Source organism: Felis catus, chromosome B2, assembly GCF_018350175.1.
Source record: "Felis catus isolate Fca126 chromosome B2, F.catus_Fca126_mat1.0, whole genome shotgun sequence".
In the NCBI taxonomy this organism is placed as follows: Eukaryota; Metazoa; Chordata; class Mammalia; order Carnivora; family Felidae; genus Felis; species Felis catus.
In genome coordinates, this window is record NC_058372.1 from 43,273,099 (window position 1) to 43,290,725 (window position 17,627).

Genomic DNA, 17,627 nt, shown 5'->3' on the forward strand with positions numbered 1-17,627 from the left:
GCCTTTCCCAGCAAAGATTATAGACTCATCAATTTTACTGTGGGAAATGTTTCCCGATGACTAGCCTGTTTTTTTTTTCCCCCCTCTCCTCTCTTTTACTGGACAAAAGGAGAGATAATTCTAGATTTATCAGTGTCCCTATTTATTAATTCAGTAACCATTTGTTGTGTGCTTTCTTTGTACCTAAGCTCTAAGTTATGTGCTAGACAAGAGACATGACACCCCTCCTCAAAGGTTTTATAGTCAAGTCCAGGAGAGTCTAAGATTATAGGGTTTGAAATTCTGTATAAATATTTTATATCAATTCGTAGTAAGTTAATGCTGACTGAATGCCTACTACACTTAAGTGTAACCACATGTAATACACAAAACCAGTTGTAGCTGCTTTCAGCTTGCCGAGATGGAAACCAGAGGGATCACCGAGGCCCTAGAGACCTAGAAGACCAGAACGGTGTGAGGACCAAATGGAGATGGTGGGGTGAGGGTATTTCAGGTGGGGGAGACAGCTTTCGCAAAGGTACAGGGGCTCTGTGAAGAACCGTGGATAATACAGGGGGTAGTACAGAAGTAGCCATTGGAAATGAGTGTGACGATGTATAATCAGACCATATCTTCTGGGTGTTTCCAGGTCTTTGTTTTCCCTGCTGGGCTCAGGGAGCTCTGTTTATCGATAGCGTGAGACAGTTGAAAGGTTTTGAGCAGGTGAGTGATGTTAAGATTCAGGGGCTGAAAGGACTTTAGAAATTATGGAAATGAACCCTTCATTTTTGGTAGGTCTGGAGAGTTACACCCTTCATTTTTGGTAGGTCTGGCGAGTTCCATTAAATCCCTTCCTGCAGTTGGTCATATAATTAGTTGATGCCCTTTCATTTATTCCAGGCTTCTCTGGTGTATTAGCCATAAGTGAGAGGTTAGGAGTGATTCTGATGGGACTGGAAAGCAGGGTTCATTCTAGTGGGAATGGAAAGTGGGGGCCCATTCCTGCAGAAACTATCGGAATGGGCTTATGTGAATGATGGGGTCCAGGAAAGGGAGGTGGTGAAGAAATAATTTGGGCTGGATTTTGAGCCTCAGAGACTAGAAAGTGGTGATATATTTTTTTAATATATAATAAGTGATTTATTTAATTATTTTGAGAGAGAGAGAGAGAGCGAGAGAGAGCGAGAGAATCCCAAACAGGCTCTGCTCTGTCAGCACGGAGCCCAGTGTGGGGCTTGATCTCACCATCCTGGGACCGTTGACCTCAGCCAAAATCAAGAGTCGGACGCTCAACCGACTAAGCCACCCAAGCACCCCAGAGGTGGTGATATTAATGGAAATAAGGAAATTAGAGGAGAGGCTGGTTGGGAGTGTTTGTAGTGGGGGCAGGGGTGCGTTAGGAAGAGGCAGAGGGCTTAACTAAACATTACGAGCATCACAAGAGTACATAGGTCTTTCATTTTTGGACTTTCACAAACCACCAGTGAAATGCAGTCATCTGAATGTAAACAAAGAGAAGTTTCACTTTTCTCGGTCGTATTTCCAGTTTTCACATGTATGTAGGAATGCAGAAAATCAAGGTTTTCAATCTGGAGCCTCAATAGTTATAAAGTGTTTGGATCCACACTTTGCATGGCTCCCCTAAGAACTCCCTTGAGTCTGTGCTATCTCCCCTGTTACGTTGCTTTTGCTGGAAACCACCTAAATTGAATTCTCTAAGATGAACTAAGGCTCACCCTTCAACGCAGTAGTCAAATTCCAAGTAATATCATTTGGAATAGAATTAGGACTTTAACATTAGTCAGCCTCGTCCCCAGCCCCTCCCTGCAAACACTCCTTCACGTACCACTTTCAGAGCAGAGAGATTAAAACCAAGACTTCATTTTTGTTGTTGTTGTTTTTCCAGAACTGCTGTGGAATAGTAGCTCTGTGGCTATATAACCAGTTTGCTCTGGAAAAAAAAAAATGGTAATTCTGATGCACGTCCTCTCCTCTCTTCCTTTTTACTCCTAAGGATCGTTGTCACAACATCTTAAATGGGTATATCCTGTGGTTTGAGCCCTGGAGTACCGGACCAGGCCTCCTCCCTCTCACATACTTGTTGACAGCAAAATTAGCTAATGTCTCCCCAGCCACCCCTCCTTCAGGGAAGCCTGAGTGCATGGCAGATGAGAGGAGGCTCTCGGGCTGCCAGAGTATTGTTTCATTAGTCAGGGGATGAAAAGATCTGTCTTAAAAGGGTAAGTTCCCATATTGATTGCATAGTTTATTTATTTTTGTTATTTTTTTTTATTTGAGAGAGAGAGAGAGAGAGAGAGCATATGTGCAGGGGAGGGGTGGAGAGACAGAGAGAGAGAGAATCCCAAGCAGGCTCTACGTTTAGCATGGAGCCCGATGCGGGGCTCGACCCCACCACCCTGGGATCATGAGCTGAGCTGAAATCAAGAGTCGAATGCTAAACTGACTGAGCCACCCAGGTGCCCTTAGATTGTTTAGTTTAAAAGAGCTAATGTTTGGTTTTAAGACTAGAGGCATCAAGTGATTTTAAGAATAGCGTGCTTCTGTTGAGATTTGTATCACATACATGTTCAACACTATCTTGTCTCCCAAGATATTTATTATCTTGTTGCTGTCATTTGTCCTCCAGCCAGCTTTCCTCCTTTCTTCTCTGCTTATCAGGATCCTCCTCAACCTTCAAGGGCATAATGATCTCATCAGCAAGGGTTTCCTCTTTCCTTTAGTCAACAGCAGTGGCTCACTGTTCTTCCCATAGCAGTTTATTATTTTTTATTAAAAAAATCTTTTTTAACATTTATTTATTTTTGAGAGACAGAAACACAGCACGAGCCAGGGAGGGGCAGAGAGAGAGGGAGACACAAAGTCTGAAGCAGGCTCCAGGCTCTGAGCTGTCAGCACAGAGCCCGAAGCGGGGCTCGAACTCACAAACCGTGAAATCATGACTTGAGCCAAAGTCCAAAGTTGGACGCTCAACCAACTGAGCCACCCAGGTGCCCCTCCAGTTTATTATTTTTTAAAGACTTTTCTTATTATGAAAGATTTAAAACACATTAAAAGAGATGATATTTAATCAAATCCCATATACCCATCACCTTATTTTATAACTGGTAACATTCTGCCATATTTACTTCACCTTTTGTTTTGCTGAAATATTTTAAAGCAAATACCAGACTTATGACACTTACCCTCTAAATATATTGGTTAGCTCTTCAAAAATATAAGGGCATATTTTTACATACTCACAAAAAGCACTACCTCCTTAATATTTTGAAATAGTCCGTATTCATATGTCCCTAATAGATCCCCACACCTAAGCATTTTAGTGATTTTCCCTCATTGTAAACTTTTCCAGTTATATTTAATTGCATGCCCTTCTTCCCTACTAGACTGAACTGCTGGGGGGCCAAGGACATTATCTTGAAGATTTTCTCTCCCCTCCTCCTTGCCATGCCTGGTGAGGTTCCCATGTGGGCACACGCCCACATGGACGAACCAATCAGAATTGTGGATGTGGTACTGGTTCCTGACTGATGGTCTATTGCAGATCTGCCTTTTAGTTGTATTTATTCTAATTGGTTGGTTGATTGATTGAAGTTTATTTATTTATTTTGAGAGAGAGAGCATGAGTGGGAGAGGGGCAGAGAGAGAGAGAGAGAGAGAGAGAGAGAAAGAGAATCCCAAGCAGGGTATGTGCTATCAGTGCAGAGCCCTATGTGGGGCTCAAACCCACGGACTGTGAGATCATGATCTGAGCCGAAACCCGAGTTGGGCGCTCAACCGCCTTAGCCACCCAGCTGCCTCTATTTATTCTGTTTAAAACATTCTTTTTTTTACATTTATTTGTTTTTGACAGACACAGACAGAGCACAAGTCGGGGAGGGGCAGAGAGAGAAGGAGACACAGAATCCGAAGCAGGCCCCAGGCCCGACGTGGGGCTTGAACTCACAAACCCAGATCATGACCTGAGCCGAAGTCAGATGCTTAACCAACTGAGCCACCCAGGCACCCCTATTCTATTTTAAAATTGTATTGTCATGATACTCAGGGTAGAAGTAGATACCCAATAAGTGAGTGCTTAAAGTTGATTTATTTTTAAATTATTTCTTTAATGTTTATTTATTTTTGAGAGAGAGACAGAGTGTGAGCAGGGAAGGAGCAGAGACAGAGGGAGACACAGAATCCGAAGTAGGTTCCAGGCCCTGAGCTATCAGCACAAGGCCCCATGCACAACTTGAACTCACAAACTGCTAGATCATGACCTGAGCTGAAGTCAGGTGCTTAACCGGCTGAGCCGTCCAGTCGCCCCCAAATTGATTTAAAATACTTCTGTAAAAAGGGGAGCTCCCAAACATCATCATCCACGAGATGACCCTGCTGTGCCCCAGGATAGCGGACCTGCCGTGACTTGGTGCCCTTCTCGTGAAGGTGCCTTGTTTTTGCAAGGTGCACTCTTTTGTAGGTGCTTTTGGGTGACCCTTCCAGAGGAGTGCATCACACTGTGACTGTAGTGCGCAGGGTGTGACCTTTTGGCTGGGGGCCCACAGAGCTTTCCTCAGTGGTTAGGCAGTTCTCAGTCAACTTTTATAGAAACGGGCAGAATGGGTCACATCACAGAGGCAGGTTTGTTTTCGTAGTCCGCATACCACACTTTCAGGGTCTTCACGTACCAGTTTCTGATGCCTGTTCTAAGCGGAAAACCCAACGGCCCTGTTACCAACTGTCACGGCGAGCGCGGTGCCCTTGCACTGGAGAGTGGGCGGGGCGGGGGGTGGGGGAGGCCTGGGGCAACCAGGTTCAGCATCTTTGCTCTGAGGATGTGTGAATGCCGTGACCTTTTGATCACACTTTTCTTCTCGTGCCCCTGAATTTATTGCAACAAGAGTCCTGGTCAGCCAAACACACTCAACGTTTTGAAAGAAATTTGTTCTGAAAACTATTTTTTTTCTTCCATTTTAAATTCACTTTGACCGTGATTTCCCCTGAGCGACCGATGCTGTGGTGTTCTAATCTAAAATAAGCTCGTTGGCCACGGGAGGGAAAAGAGCGTGGGGCCAGCAATCAGAAATCCCGAGTTCTAGTCCTGCCGCTAACTGTGTGGCTTTGGGCAGGTCGCCTCCCCTCTCAGGGATTCAGGGTCCTCATTCATAAAAGAAGTACGTCACTCAGAAATTTGGAGTCAAAATGATTTCTCTTGTCCTTTTCAGCTCTTTGATTCTAAATGACTTGCAACAATGCTGAAGAATTATAATGAGAGCAAACGGGACTTTTTCAGAAAGCAAGGAAGCAATCGGGCATTCCCTTAAAATGCACGTCCTTTAGGGAAATTTCTGAGCAAGCACCGAGAAGGGCTAGGCTCTAAAGAAAGGCTTTGCCCGCTGGATTCCCTAGGTTGTCAGACAAGAGAAGGCTTTTTTGGGGGGGAGAGATAGCATTATAATACGATATGCCGGGGCAGAAAATTTTTTCTCAACTTGGACATTTATCTAAAAGAGGAGAGAGTATTCACATTCATTCATTCATTGCCTAAATATTTGTTGAGCACCTACTATATGGTAGGCACTGGACTAGGTTGTAGGGATCCACCTTTAAACAAGACAGAGCACTTATTCTCACGGGGTTCGTATCTTGCAGGCGAGACAAATAAGTACGCGAGATAAGCACAGATTGTGGTAATAGCCATAAAGGAAACAAATGGAGGGTGTGCTCTAGAAGGAGGGGACCTACTCTGGTCATTGTGGTAGACAAGACCTCTCATAGGAGGTGGTGTTCACTGTGAGGCCTAAGGGATAAGAAGGAGTGGGCAAAGAAAGAGGGGGAGAGTACTTCAGGAGTATGGAGAGGTCCTGGGATGGGAAACTCAAAGGATTCAGTGTCAGATGCCCAGGGAAAGGTGGCGGGGTCCTGGACTAGGGCTGTATCAGTAGAAATGAGAGAACTGAATGGATTTGAGATACACTTTCAAGACGGAAATGACGAGATGTGGTAATAGATTGAGTGTGGGGCGTGAGGGGTAAGGGGAAATCGAGGGAAATGTTTAGGTTTTTGGCTGCAGTGACTGAGTGGCTGGAACCACTTACTGAGATGAGGGTACTCTGAGAGGGGAATGGGGTTCGCTGGTGAGAAGAGTCAAGAATTCTGTTTTAAGTATACCACATTTAAATATCTTGTAGACATCCCAGGGGAGAGTCAGGTAGGCAGTGGGACACACAGACCTGGAACTCAGGACAGAAGTCAGGGCTTACCTCAGAAATGGGGGAGTCCCCGACACAAATAGGTGGCCCCGAGTGCGTGAGATTGTGAGGTCACCTTGGGCAGTGGTTCTCTACCTCAGTTGCCCATCGGATTGTGAGTGATCTTACAAAAGAACTCCCCAGGACCCGCTCTCAGAGATTCCGATCTAATGGAGCTGATGTGCGTTCTGGACATCTATATTTTTCAAAGCTCCCTGGAGGCTTTTCTTAATCCTGCTGGAGTGGAGAAAGTACAGCTAGAGAAGATGATCCGTGCCCGAGCTTTCACACAGTCTCAAATAGAACACAACAGTTTTGCGTTCTTTATGCTTTCCTCCTATTTGGAGGACCCACTCTTTGGCCCTTTGGATGAGGCTCAGCTCTCCCCGTACCACGGCAGAGGACCCTGTCTTTGCTTTAACTCGATGTGCCCTTGTCTTCCGTGTTCTCGATTTCTTAAGGGACTGCCTGAGTGTGGAGGATTTCAGTACGTCTTCTTGCAGCCCATCGTTCGCATGTTAACCCTGATGTGGTTTAGCGGTAGCCGGTATTTGTCATGGTTGAAAGATGAAGAACCTGTTCGGCTTTTGTTCTTCATCGTCCTGTAAGAATTTTGTTGTGGTTGTGGTGGTAGCTACAAAGGGGCAGGCATCTGCAAGGAGAAACGTGTATGTGTTTTTGTACTTGCGCAGCCACAGATAGGTGCTCCCTGAATTACTCTGGGTGTCTGTAGATCCTTGGTAGCTCACGTGTGAAGGTGATTTCCAGAAGGCCGTTGAGGCTTTGAAAATTTCACCTGCTCCTCCAGTTTTCATACTGATCAGCGATGCTGTGAGTCCTCTCTGTATTCTTGCCTCCAACTTCCTACGATTCCCCCCCCGAAGCACTGGGCTAAGAGAAAATACAAAGTGAACTCACACGTCCAAATGCTGAGCTCACATCTCCTACAGTCTCCATGAAAGCCTAATGAAAAGGCTGTAGAAAGCGGAGGCAAAGCTTTATTAAGTTTTCTTGCGACTCATAGCCCACATAAAGTCCCAGTGTTTAAAGGAACCGGGCAAGGAACCCTTAGCCCTCGGGGAATCTGCCATTCCAAAAATATGGCCTATTAAAAAAAATAACTTCCAGGGACAATTCCATAAGCTTTCTTGTTAATGTTTACAGCTGTATCAACACCACACCAGTGCTTTTTTTTTTTTTTTTTTTTTTTGTATGTATGTGAGGAACAGAATCCATGGATCCAACTGTGACAAGTACTGTATAATTCCCTAATTGTCAAACTAGTTAGACACAGCAAGATGTATTGATGGAAGTTTGTTTAGGGTAATGGGTGAGCCATTAACTTTGTAATCGGATCCTTGCTGCTGCTTCTGCTCGCCTTGAAAGCCAGCCGTGGTACCACGTGGGGCTTAGCTCGTAGGTGTCTCTTTCTGTTGATCTGGATATTTTCAGTCCACCACAGCAGCTGTGAGAGGAAGGGAAGATAAATCTAGAATGCCAGCATCGATGGGGCCACGTGATGAGTGGAAAGCGTGGTCAGCTAGGATGAGAACTGTGATCCTCTTCCAGGCCAAACCAGCCAATAGCTGAAGACCACAGGCTAGTGGTGGTACCTCTGTAGGCCTTCGTCGCTTTGTCTGTGAATACCGTGCTTGTTGGGCCCCAGGAGCTGTTTGGGCCAATCTCTAAAGGCCCTGTAGAGTTCTAAAATCTGTTCATCATCCGGATAAGAAGTTCTGAACAACAAGGAAAACACCCATCCACGCACAGAGAATTTTCCTGATCACTTTTCTCCTGGTCTTAGTCCCTCATCATAGCAGATGCCCCAACTGGCAGGAAATAGGGTGGTGGGTCCATTTCAGTTAATGGGCCTATTTGGAATATGTTTGGCTGTGGAGACAGCTAAACTCATATTACCAAGCCTTGGCTTCCTGTCTGTTTTCTTTGGGCTGGGTAGGCAATGAAAAAGGAGACAGGAAAATACATTTTGGGGCAAATAAAATAAGGAATTTGTCTTATGAAGACAGCTTATAGTTGGGAAATTCTAATGTTCAACTTAACCCTATCCTGATATATTCCTCTTGTCCTCTTGTACCGAGAGGAAGATGAGGTATTCTCGCTACCCGTAGAATATACCTCCTGATTCTTGAAAGCTCTTAATAATCTTCCTTCCAGGTTTTCTTCTTTTGTGGGTAATAATCCTAATTTCCTTAATTTTTCTTCAAAGGGCAAATTCTGATTCCAATCATCATCTTAAAAAAAATTTTTTTTAACGTTTATTTATTTTTGAGAGAGGGAGAGAGACAGCGTGAACGGGGGGGGGGGGCAGAGAAAGAGGGAGACACAGAATCTGGAGCAGGCTGCAGGCTCTGAGCTGTCAGCACAGATCCCGACACGGGGCTCGAACTCACGAACCGTGAGATCCTGACCTGAGCCGAAGTTGGAGGCTTAACTGATTGAGCCACCCAGGCGCCCCCAGTCATCATCTTAATGGCTCTTCTTTGAATCTGCTTCGGTTTCAGTTACAGTATGTTAGGGCGACATACTCAGGCCTCATTCTGGTACAGAATATGGAAAAAGGAATCTACAGTATGTTTCTGTTCATGTATGAGGCATTACCCTGCTCGTTCACCTCGGCACCACTCTGCAGATGTGCACTTAACTTACGTGGCACCAAGTCTCACACGCTGTTCTGTTACACTTGCACCAAGCCCATACTCCACTCTTTGCTGCAAATGATTTCATGATTTTCAAAAAGCCTTAGAACCTGAGTTATATTTTAGCGGGCGTATTTCCTTATTATCTAGAATTTCCTTCGATTTGAGACTTGAATAAACTAGAGGTGAAACAAAGTTATGTTTTGTTTTGTGTTAATAGTGGAATCTCACATTCACGTGGTAACCCAGAGGGTGTTTTTCCATTTCTTATACAGAACCGTAGTACTAGATTTAAAATAGAAGAAAGCATTCTGTCAGATTTCACATAGTTTATTACATGCTTTAAGGTTTTGGGGGTGTCACAAAATACCCAGATTCCTCTTGGGAATCTGCATTTCCTTGACCGTATTTCCACTTTTTCCTCTGAAAGGGGTTCTAGGTTTGAGTTTTAATTTTTCAGGAGAGTCTCAGTGAGGTCTGGTTGTAACATGAAAAAGAAAAGTCACTATGGTTATCATGGGAATTGCCCCTTGACAAATGTTTGTCTCTGTTTCTGCCCCAGTTTTGGGATAATATGTGTGACATGCACAGACTCTGAACTTGCGGGAAGTTTCCTCCTTCACGAAGTAAACGAACATAGCCCAGAACACATTCACCTTTCTCACCCTCGCCCAGAGGGTTGGACGAGGCACGCAGACAGCCCTTCCTGAGTGCCAGTCCTGGTGTCAGCTCCGAGTCACCCTCGGGGACCCTCAGCTCTCCTTTTGTAGCACAGAACTAGGAATGCTCCACACCAGATGATGCTTAGAAAGCCACTAGAAATGGAAGGCATTGTAGAGACACTTCCTTATAAATACCAGTATTGATAATCCCTTGGCTTTAAACCCCCAGTATGTATGTTCACATATCTATTTAGTATGGTCAATTGTTCAGCTCATTAATATGCTTTTATTTTATGATTTGCTGTTTCCAGGGCACAGACAGAAGCTTGATGACTCTAAACCTAGTTTGTTCTCTGACCGCCTCAGTGATTTAGGGCGCATTCCTCATCCCAGTATGAGAGTAGGTGTCCCGCCTCAGAACCCACGGCCCTCCCTGAACTCTGCACCAAGTCCTTTTAATCCACAAGGACAGAGTCAGATTACAGGTAAGACAGACTCCTAGGTTTCACTTGCACACAGTCCGGCAGGCTGGGGGTGAGGGGCTACCACACGAGATGTACTCACTTCAATACTCCTGGGCTGTGAAATGGCTTATTATTAAACAATCAAGATGTGAAGAGACTGACCTTTTTGATTAAAAAAAAAAAATTCCAACGTTCAGTAACTTTGGGATAAAACCTGGGGGAAGTTTCTGTTAATGTTGCACTTCTTGGCAATGTCAGTGTGCAACACTAGTGGATGGTGATGACTATGTTCTCCGGGAGAATGTTTGTTATGAGTTTCTGTGTTGTGCCCGGCTAGTGCAGGGGATAACCTCACACCCTCACTATTAGAAGATTAGTTTTACCGTCTCAGATTTGGGCTTAAGTTTCTTACATGTATAACTATTTCATTCAGTTTGCCTGAAAATTGCCCAGGGCTAACAGGAAGCCTTGATTGGTGGGTATAAGGCCAGGTCACCGAGCGGCTCATTGGGCAGACAGAATTCACGTCTGATTCACTTTTAGCTCCAGTTCCTCTTGCGACATGTCTCTTTATTATTACATTCTAGTAAGACGCTTGCTTTACCTTTCTTCTTAAAAATTAACATCAGCATTGCATTACACACTAATCATTCACATTTGGTGCAGTAAGACTCCCAGCTCTGTCTGTCTCTCTCTCTCTCTTTTCTGCCCCAGTTGTGCAAAAACAGATCTTGCTTTCAGTGTGATTGCTCTTGGGTCCTGGTGACAGAGGAGTTATGTCAGTCGTCATAGATCTTTAAGTTGCCCATCAGAAATACTGAGAGCTGATGTCACTTAGTCATGTCATCTGGCTTCTGTTGTTGGCAGAGGTAGACCAGAATGGAGGGAAAATAACTCAAAACAAAATGTACAAGAGACTATTCTAACGGTTAGGTTTTGGTTGATAGTGCTTACGTGTTGAGTGTCCCTAACAGTTTATAAACATAACTGTTTATAAATGGAATGACCTTCCTCTCTTTCTCCCCTGCCCGTATTAGGGATATGTCTTCTTGGATATTTACTTAGAGTAGGTTTCTGTGGGTATATGTATATGAGTCTGAATATACGGGTATGCCTGAGTACGTATTTAATAGATAATACAGAATTATAAAAATAAAATATCTAAACACTACAGAGAACCAGATCTCTGCATCAGGGAAGACATTAGAGCTCTGTGAACAATAGCCATGGATTAGCCTAAAGAAATCACTAAATGCTGATAAGTAGGAATTAAGCTTACTGTGTTTACTAGGCAGGCGTCCTTGATAAAAATATAAGGGTGAAATTCACACTAACTTGTGAATTTCAAGCTTGTTGCTACAGGTGCTACTGCATTTAAAGTAGTGGGCTTTAGATCTTCGATGAAGCTTCATAAATAGCTGTCCTTTTGTCTTCAGAGTAATCTTTAGACTGTGTGTATATATGTGTGTGTGTGTGTGTGTGTGTGTGTGTGTGTGTGTGTGTGTGTGAGCACACATACCCATTTGTATACATATTTAAGAGTGTTTATATGTGATTTGTAAGGGACTTATGATGGCTCACAAAATATATATAAGAAAAATATATGTGCTATGATTGGGCAATCCCTGAGCTCTTTAAATGTTTGATTTCTGTGTTCTAATCCTTAACTGTTTGCTAATTATGTTGTACTAATGACTAATGCTTTCAAAGTGGCTTTTGGAAACTGTGTGTTGCTAGATTCATTTAAGAAGATGCTTTCCTCAAGGCTTTGACCACAAACCTGAAGATGACGTCATAAAAAAGCACCAGAGGACGTTTTAGAAACTGAAGGTATCTTAGGTATCATTAGCCAAAAGGCCGGTGAAAGTGGTAAGGGGGTTCTACATGTTAGCAGCAGATGTAAGTGCAGAGAGTAAGGCTCTGAGAAGGTGTAAGACACGGGGATACCAGGAGAGCATCTGGGCAGACCAGGGTCGTGACCACCTCCATAGACGTGGCTCTCCTCCGCTGGTCACCTCCCTCCCCGCTGGGAGGCTCAGGAAGGTTCAGCTTCTTCTTGTCTGCAGGTTCACAGCAAGCTAGTGGCAGAGCAGAATTCAGTCTCTTGACTCCTGACGTAGTGTGTTTTTTTTTTTATTTTTATTTTTTTATTTTTTTTTTTAAATTTTTTTTCAACGTTTTTTATTTATTTTTGGGACAGAGAGAGACAGAGCATGAGCGGGGGAGGGGCAGAGAGAGAGGGAGACACAGAATCAGAAACAGGCTCCAGGCTCCGAGCCATCAGCCCGGAGCCCGACGCGGGGCTCGAACTCACGGACCACGAGATCGCGACCTGGCTGAAGTCGGACGCCCAACCGACTGCGCCACCCAGGCGCCCCAGTGTGTTTTTTTTTTTATACAGTACCATGCTACAACTCCCTCATGATCAATTAAAAATAATATTTTAAATACTCACTGGATGTATTTCTAAAAAATGAAAACAGAAAACAGTTGTAGTTCTAGGTACCGATAGCATTCTGGAATGACACCACAAGAGTCTTAGCTCTGCATTGGCCATTATAGCACTAGAATGATTGATTTATAGATTAGTTTTCTCGTTTTTCTAGCATCCAGAGTATTGGGCCCAACAACTGTCTCCAGCAGCCTTCCCAATGTGCAGATTGACACATGTGTTTGTGCCACCCCTACTCACTCTTGGCCATGTACACTTTCCTTACATGCTCCTGCACTGTTAGTGAGGTGATTGGTACAAGCATCTTCCTATAACTGAGGGTGTGCACACTTCTACTGTGACCCAAATTATTACAAAATCCAAGAACATCCAAGAACAGCAGCAACTTCGAAGTGAATTTATTTCACTTTTTGTCCTCTCTGGGTTAATTTTCCTATTTATTTAGTGAAGATAATTTAGAGCCTACCACACGTAGAGAATTAGGTCTCGGGTAATACGGGAGGAGGGGAGAAGAAAAGTGCTCTGTCCTTGACTTAAAGTCTAATTGAAGAGATAGTGATCCTTCCCAGCCCTCACACAGCCACATCTGTCCCCGGACTGTAATGCTGTTGTTTCCTGAGTCCACGTTCTTCTCCCTGCACCCTCTTACTTAGGCTGTTCTATCTCCGGTGGTCTGTGTCTGCAGAAAGGTGCTATCCGTCCCTCAAGGTCATTGTTACCTTCTTTAGGAAAGAGTCCTGGGACCTGTGTCTAGAGGCTGCCTATATAGCCTCTAAGCTGTAGTTGAGATTGCCTTCTTTTACAGCTGCTGGGTGTTTCTTTCTTTCCACCCTGCTAGATTGTAGATTCTTCAAGGGATTTATTACAGGGATTAATTTTGGCTTGTGTAGGCACAGTGGTAGGCACATCTGGTGAAATGTTGAATTAATGAAAGTTTAGATGACAAGATATCAGTACAAGAAGAGCTGAGATGTCATGCCTTGTTGGCATCAACTGTTCTCTCTCATTTCCTATCCCAGGGTGCCATTGTTCCCTGGTGATGAGCACCAGTGGCAGAAATCACATTTTGGTATAACGCTTGCATAGTGAAACCATTTGGTTTCATTCCAGTGTAGGATCTACACAATTGCATGCCTAAATGTAAGTTCTACTTACGAGCCTTGCCTACGATGGGTTTTGTAACATCTCTGCAGTATGTAACGTCTGCATTTTAGTTCATGGAATCCTTTGGATAAAGATGTTTGTCATCTCTCATTGGCTTGGCCCTCTTGATATCTCAAGCTCTTACCCCAAGACTATAGATGATGATCATGGTTGTATGGTCACTACTGTATATACACTTGCCAACAGAAAAGGGGTGAAATGAAGTTAGAAGTCATAAACTGAGGAAGTGATAGGCACTGAGTGTTTCATATTAGTGTTCTCCAGTGTCTCTTGTAGTTCCTAGGGCTAACGGTCCTACCCATGCAATGGGTTGGCTTCTCTGCCGTGCTGGTCTGATGGTGTCCTTCTGTTGTCGTCTTTAATGGCTGATGTTCTATCTGAAGGCCCCAGGGCCTCCTATGGCTTCCTGAGGAAGTTGCTTCCTCTGTATCTTTTTTCTTTTCTTTTCTTTTTATTTTTTTAATCCTCAGACATCTGGTGCCTATCTCTGGGTGCTAGGAAACACCTAGTCGGTCACAAATGGCTACTTCTTTTGATTCAGAACGTGGTGATTAGCAGTGGAGTTAGGGATATTATGTTAGGAGATACTGCTCAAGACAGTCACTGTTTTAAACACAGTACTTTGTGGGTGAGGGAGCTACACCTAAACAACAACAACAGCAACAAAAGCAGACCTAGGCCCTTGGGTTTGGTGGATTGGGGCATTCATCTAACCTTTCGGGCTGGGCGTTCTGCTGTTCTATTATTCATTCATTCAAAAAAATACTCGAGTGCTTACTATCTGCCAGGCGTTAAGTAAGTGCACAAGACAGATACAACTTCTGCTGACAAGGAGCTCCCCTTTTCGTGACAGACGGTGTCTGTAAATGGGTAAATAAGCATACACACGAGATAACTTCAGACAATAACACATGCTTTGAGAAATTGAATAGGGTAATGCATTAGAGAGCAACTTAGGGAAAGAAAAAGGTAATTTTGATTAGAAAGTTGGGACAGGGTTCTCCGAAGAGCTTTGAAGATCTGTGAGGAAGAGCATTTTCGGCCACGGAAGACTCATGCACAGGCTCCCGGGAAGCAGTGACTGTGGTTGCTCAGGGGTCAGGAAGATCAGTGTAAGTGGAAAGTAGAGAACACAGGAAATGATAACAGAAAGCGAGGCAGGGAGTGGATTATGGAGAGCCTTCAAGGACCTGGTAAGGAGCTTGGGTTTTGCTCTGATCGCAGTGGGATGCTCTTGAAGGATGTGAAGCAGGGGAATGACCTTATCAAATTTACATGCTTTTAAAAAATCACCTTGGCTGCTGTGTGACGAACGGATCATAAGGAGACAATGGTTGAAGCAGGGTCATCGTTTCGGAAGTTACTGCAGTAGCCCAGGAGAGAGTTAAGGATGGTTAGCATTTTTTCTTCTTTCTTCAAGACTCAGATCAAAGGCTGGCACCTCTGTCAGGCTTCTTCCAACCTACCCACACTGAGCCTGAGGCTTCCATACCGCCAGTCCATGTGGCGACAGTTACTTGTTTACATGTCTTCATCAGACTTTGAACTTTCAAAGTCTAGGGCCATGTTTTATTTTATTTTATTTATTTATTTAAAAAATTTTTTTAATGTTTATTTTTGAGAGAGACAGACAGAGTGAGTGGGGGAGGGGCAGACACACACACACACACACACACACACACACACACACACACACACAGAAACTGAAGCAGGCTCCAGGTTCCCAGCTGTCAGCACAGAGCCCGACGTGGGGCTCAAACCCGTGAACTGTGAGATCATGATCTGAGCTGAAGTCTGGTGCTTAACCGGCTAAGCCCTGGCCACCATGTTTTATTTAGCTTTGTGTCCCCGTTGTCTTACATAGTGCCTGTTGCCTTGTGACTTTGGTTTGGTGACGAAAGGATCATTGACCTCTTCGGGAAGTGTGATCCACTATTATCCTAGCCCTAGTACCTATTTGGTTGACTTACTCTTAGCTACCCTTTATTTATTGAAAAGCGTGTTGTGTGCCAGGCATTATAATGAGGTTAGTTCATACAACCTCCTAACCTGTAAGGAGGTTAGCTCCTTACAACAGCTCTGTGAGATAGGTGGCATTATTTTGAAAGCTGAGGGTCAGAGGGGCCAGGTACCTCGCCCAAGGTCCCACTTACAAACCATTAAGTGGTAAATATAGGAATTAAAGCCAGATCTGCTTTGCTTCAGGGTCCCATGCTCCTTAACCACCGTGCACTCTTGGGAGGCTGAAGCATACTTCTATCGTGGCTTGGTTTCCCCCAGTTTCAGTACCTACGTCATTTTATTTATGCAGCTCTTCCCCACTGACATACTGGTTTTACATAAAGTTCTTATCAAAGCCTTAAAACAATTCTGAAAAGTATATATTTTCCAGGTGGAAGAAATTGATTCTTTGAGAAATGACTTCCTGAAAGCTTCTTTAGCCATTATAGTCGACTGTGAGTTCCAGATTCTTGGTAGGCAGTCACCCCCATCCCTATCAAGTCAGTCATGTTGCTGACAATCTAAGTGGTAGGTGTCCTCAGGGACTAATCTCTTTGTCTTCTCTCCATTGGGTATTATTCAGAATCCTCGGAGATATTTTCATAAAAGGGAGGCATTAAGAGTGTCTGAATCATGCTTTAAAATGCAATAAAACTGGTTTTAATGATTAAATTATAGTTATATGAGCATAGATGCAAGGTAGCATTCTTAGGAATATCTTAGAAAATAACCTGGCCAGGCATCATGCAGGATAATAATCTTACCAGCAGTTACCTTGACCAAAGCGAAGTAGTTTCCACCCGACTTCGGTCCGATTCCATATTCCCTTGGCAAATGCCACACCTTTAAACATTAGAAGGCTCTCAGGCAGTCGGGCCCCTGAGCTTGGCCTGTGTACGTTGGAGGTCCCAGTCCCGAGTCCGCTGTGCTCACACTGAAACATTTACTAGCATAATCCTTTCCCAAATAGGAAAGCACAGCTGAGTAGCGTGCGTCTCAAATTGCTGCTCTGTTCAAGTGCACAGGGACCACACGACTGTTTAATGTGACACAGGGTGAGAGGTGAAGTGGACGCAGGGCTGGTGGCTGGGGGGCGGTGGTTGTGTGAGGGAGGGTGAAGTCATGAGAGGGGCTCGGGCACTGTTAGCAGGAAGAGTGGCCGCAGGTGCCCTCCCTGTGAGATGATGGTGGGGTGTGGAGAATGGGAGTTAAGCAAGGTCTCCTGCTTTATGACCACCGTGGTCTTACCCATAGGCATCTCACGTCCGAAGGAACTGAAATCGCCACATTCAGAGACCGGCTGTTGAAAGTACTATTCTTGTACTTTGGTGGTACTACTGTTTAATTTCTGAAGTTACTAGAGAGTCCTGTCCCATCTTCTTCCTTTGAGCTTATTTGGGCAGACCAGTCAGGGCAATTTCCTGCTGCTGTGCACATTTGTGCACTGGGAATCATTTTAGGGGAGGTCACTGGTTACAGTCCTTGTGAGAAAACAGCACAAATTCTGTGTCAACACAATTGCACGTCTCTTCAGCTCTGGCGGCCACCTTATGATGAAGAGCGGAGTTCAGGTCCAGCCTGCGCTGGCTTTGAAGAAGAAAGCTTAGTAGGACCCTGCGAAAGGCTGGTGGTCAACATGTCATGCTGTTGTTAGCCTGTTAGCATCATCTGTAAATTAACTTCTTGCAGGTCTCCGGACTTCTGTTAGTAGGAATTCCCTTATTAACTGAAGATGCTCTGGCTTGCTTATGCTTTTAGGAAGATAGAGAGGGGCAGTGTTCCAAGAAAAATTAATTTCATGAGTTTCAAAAACTTGTCTTTGTAATTTCCTCCCGTCTGGAATAGAAGATGCATAGTTAATATCTAATTGTGATAAGAAGAATCCATCTACATAATGCCTCGCTTTATCCTTCCCCAAGACTCTTCCGTTTCTAGCCTGTCTTTGGGTCTCTGCCCCAAAGGAAGTCTTGATTTCTTTTTCTCATTATTTTCCAGAGCGT

At 44.3% G+C, this 17,627-nt stretch overlaps 1 protein-coding gene across 14 annotated transcripts in view; it reads left to right on the forward strand.

Moving 5' to 3' along the window:
- The window catches only part of RUNX2 (RUNX family transcription factor 2), a 330,028-nt gene that overhangs the window by 156,177 nt on the left and 156,224 nt on the right, over nucleotides 1–17,627 (forward strand). For 11 of the 14 annotated variants that reach the window (XM_045058566.1, XM_023254034.2, XM_045058573.1 and 8 more), the window contains one exon: nucleotides 9,858–10,031. The exons of the other annotated variants lie outside the window; for them this stretch is intronic. In XM_045058566.1, the coding sequence (XP_044914501.1) occupies nucleotides 9,858–10,031 (174 nt within the window). The remainder of the gene's footprint in view (nucleotides 1–9,857; nucleotides 10,032–17,627) is intronic. 14 annotated transcript variants of the gene reach the window in all.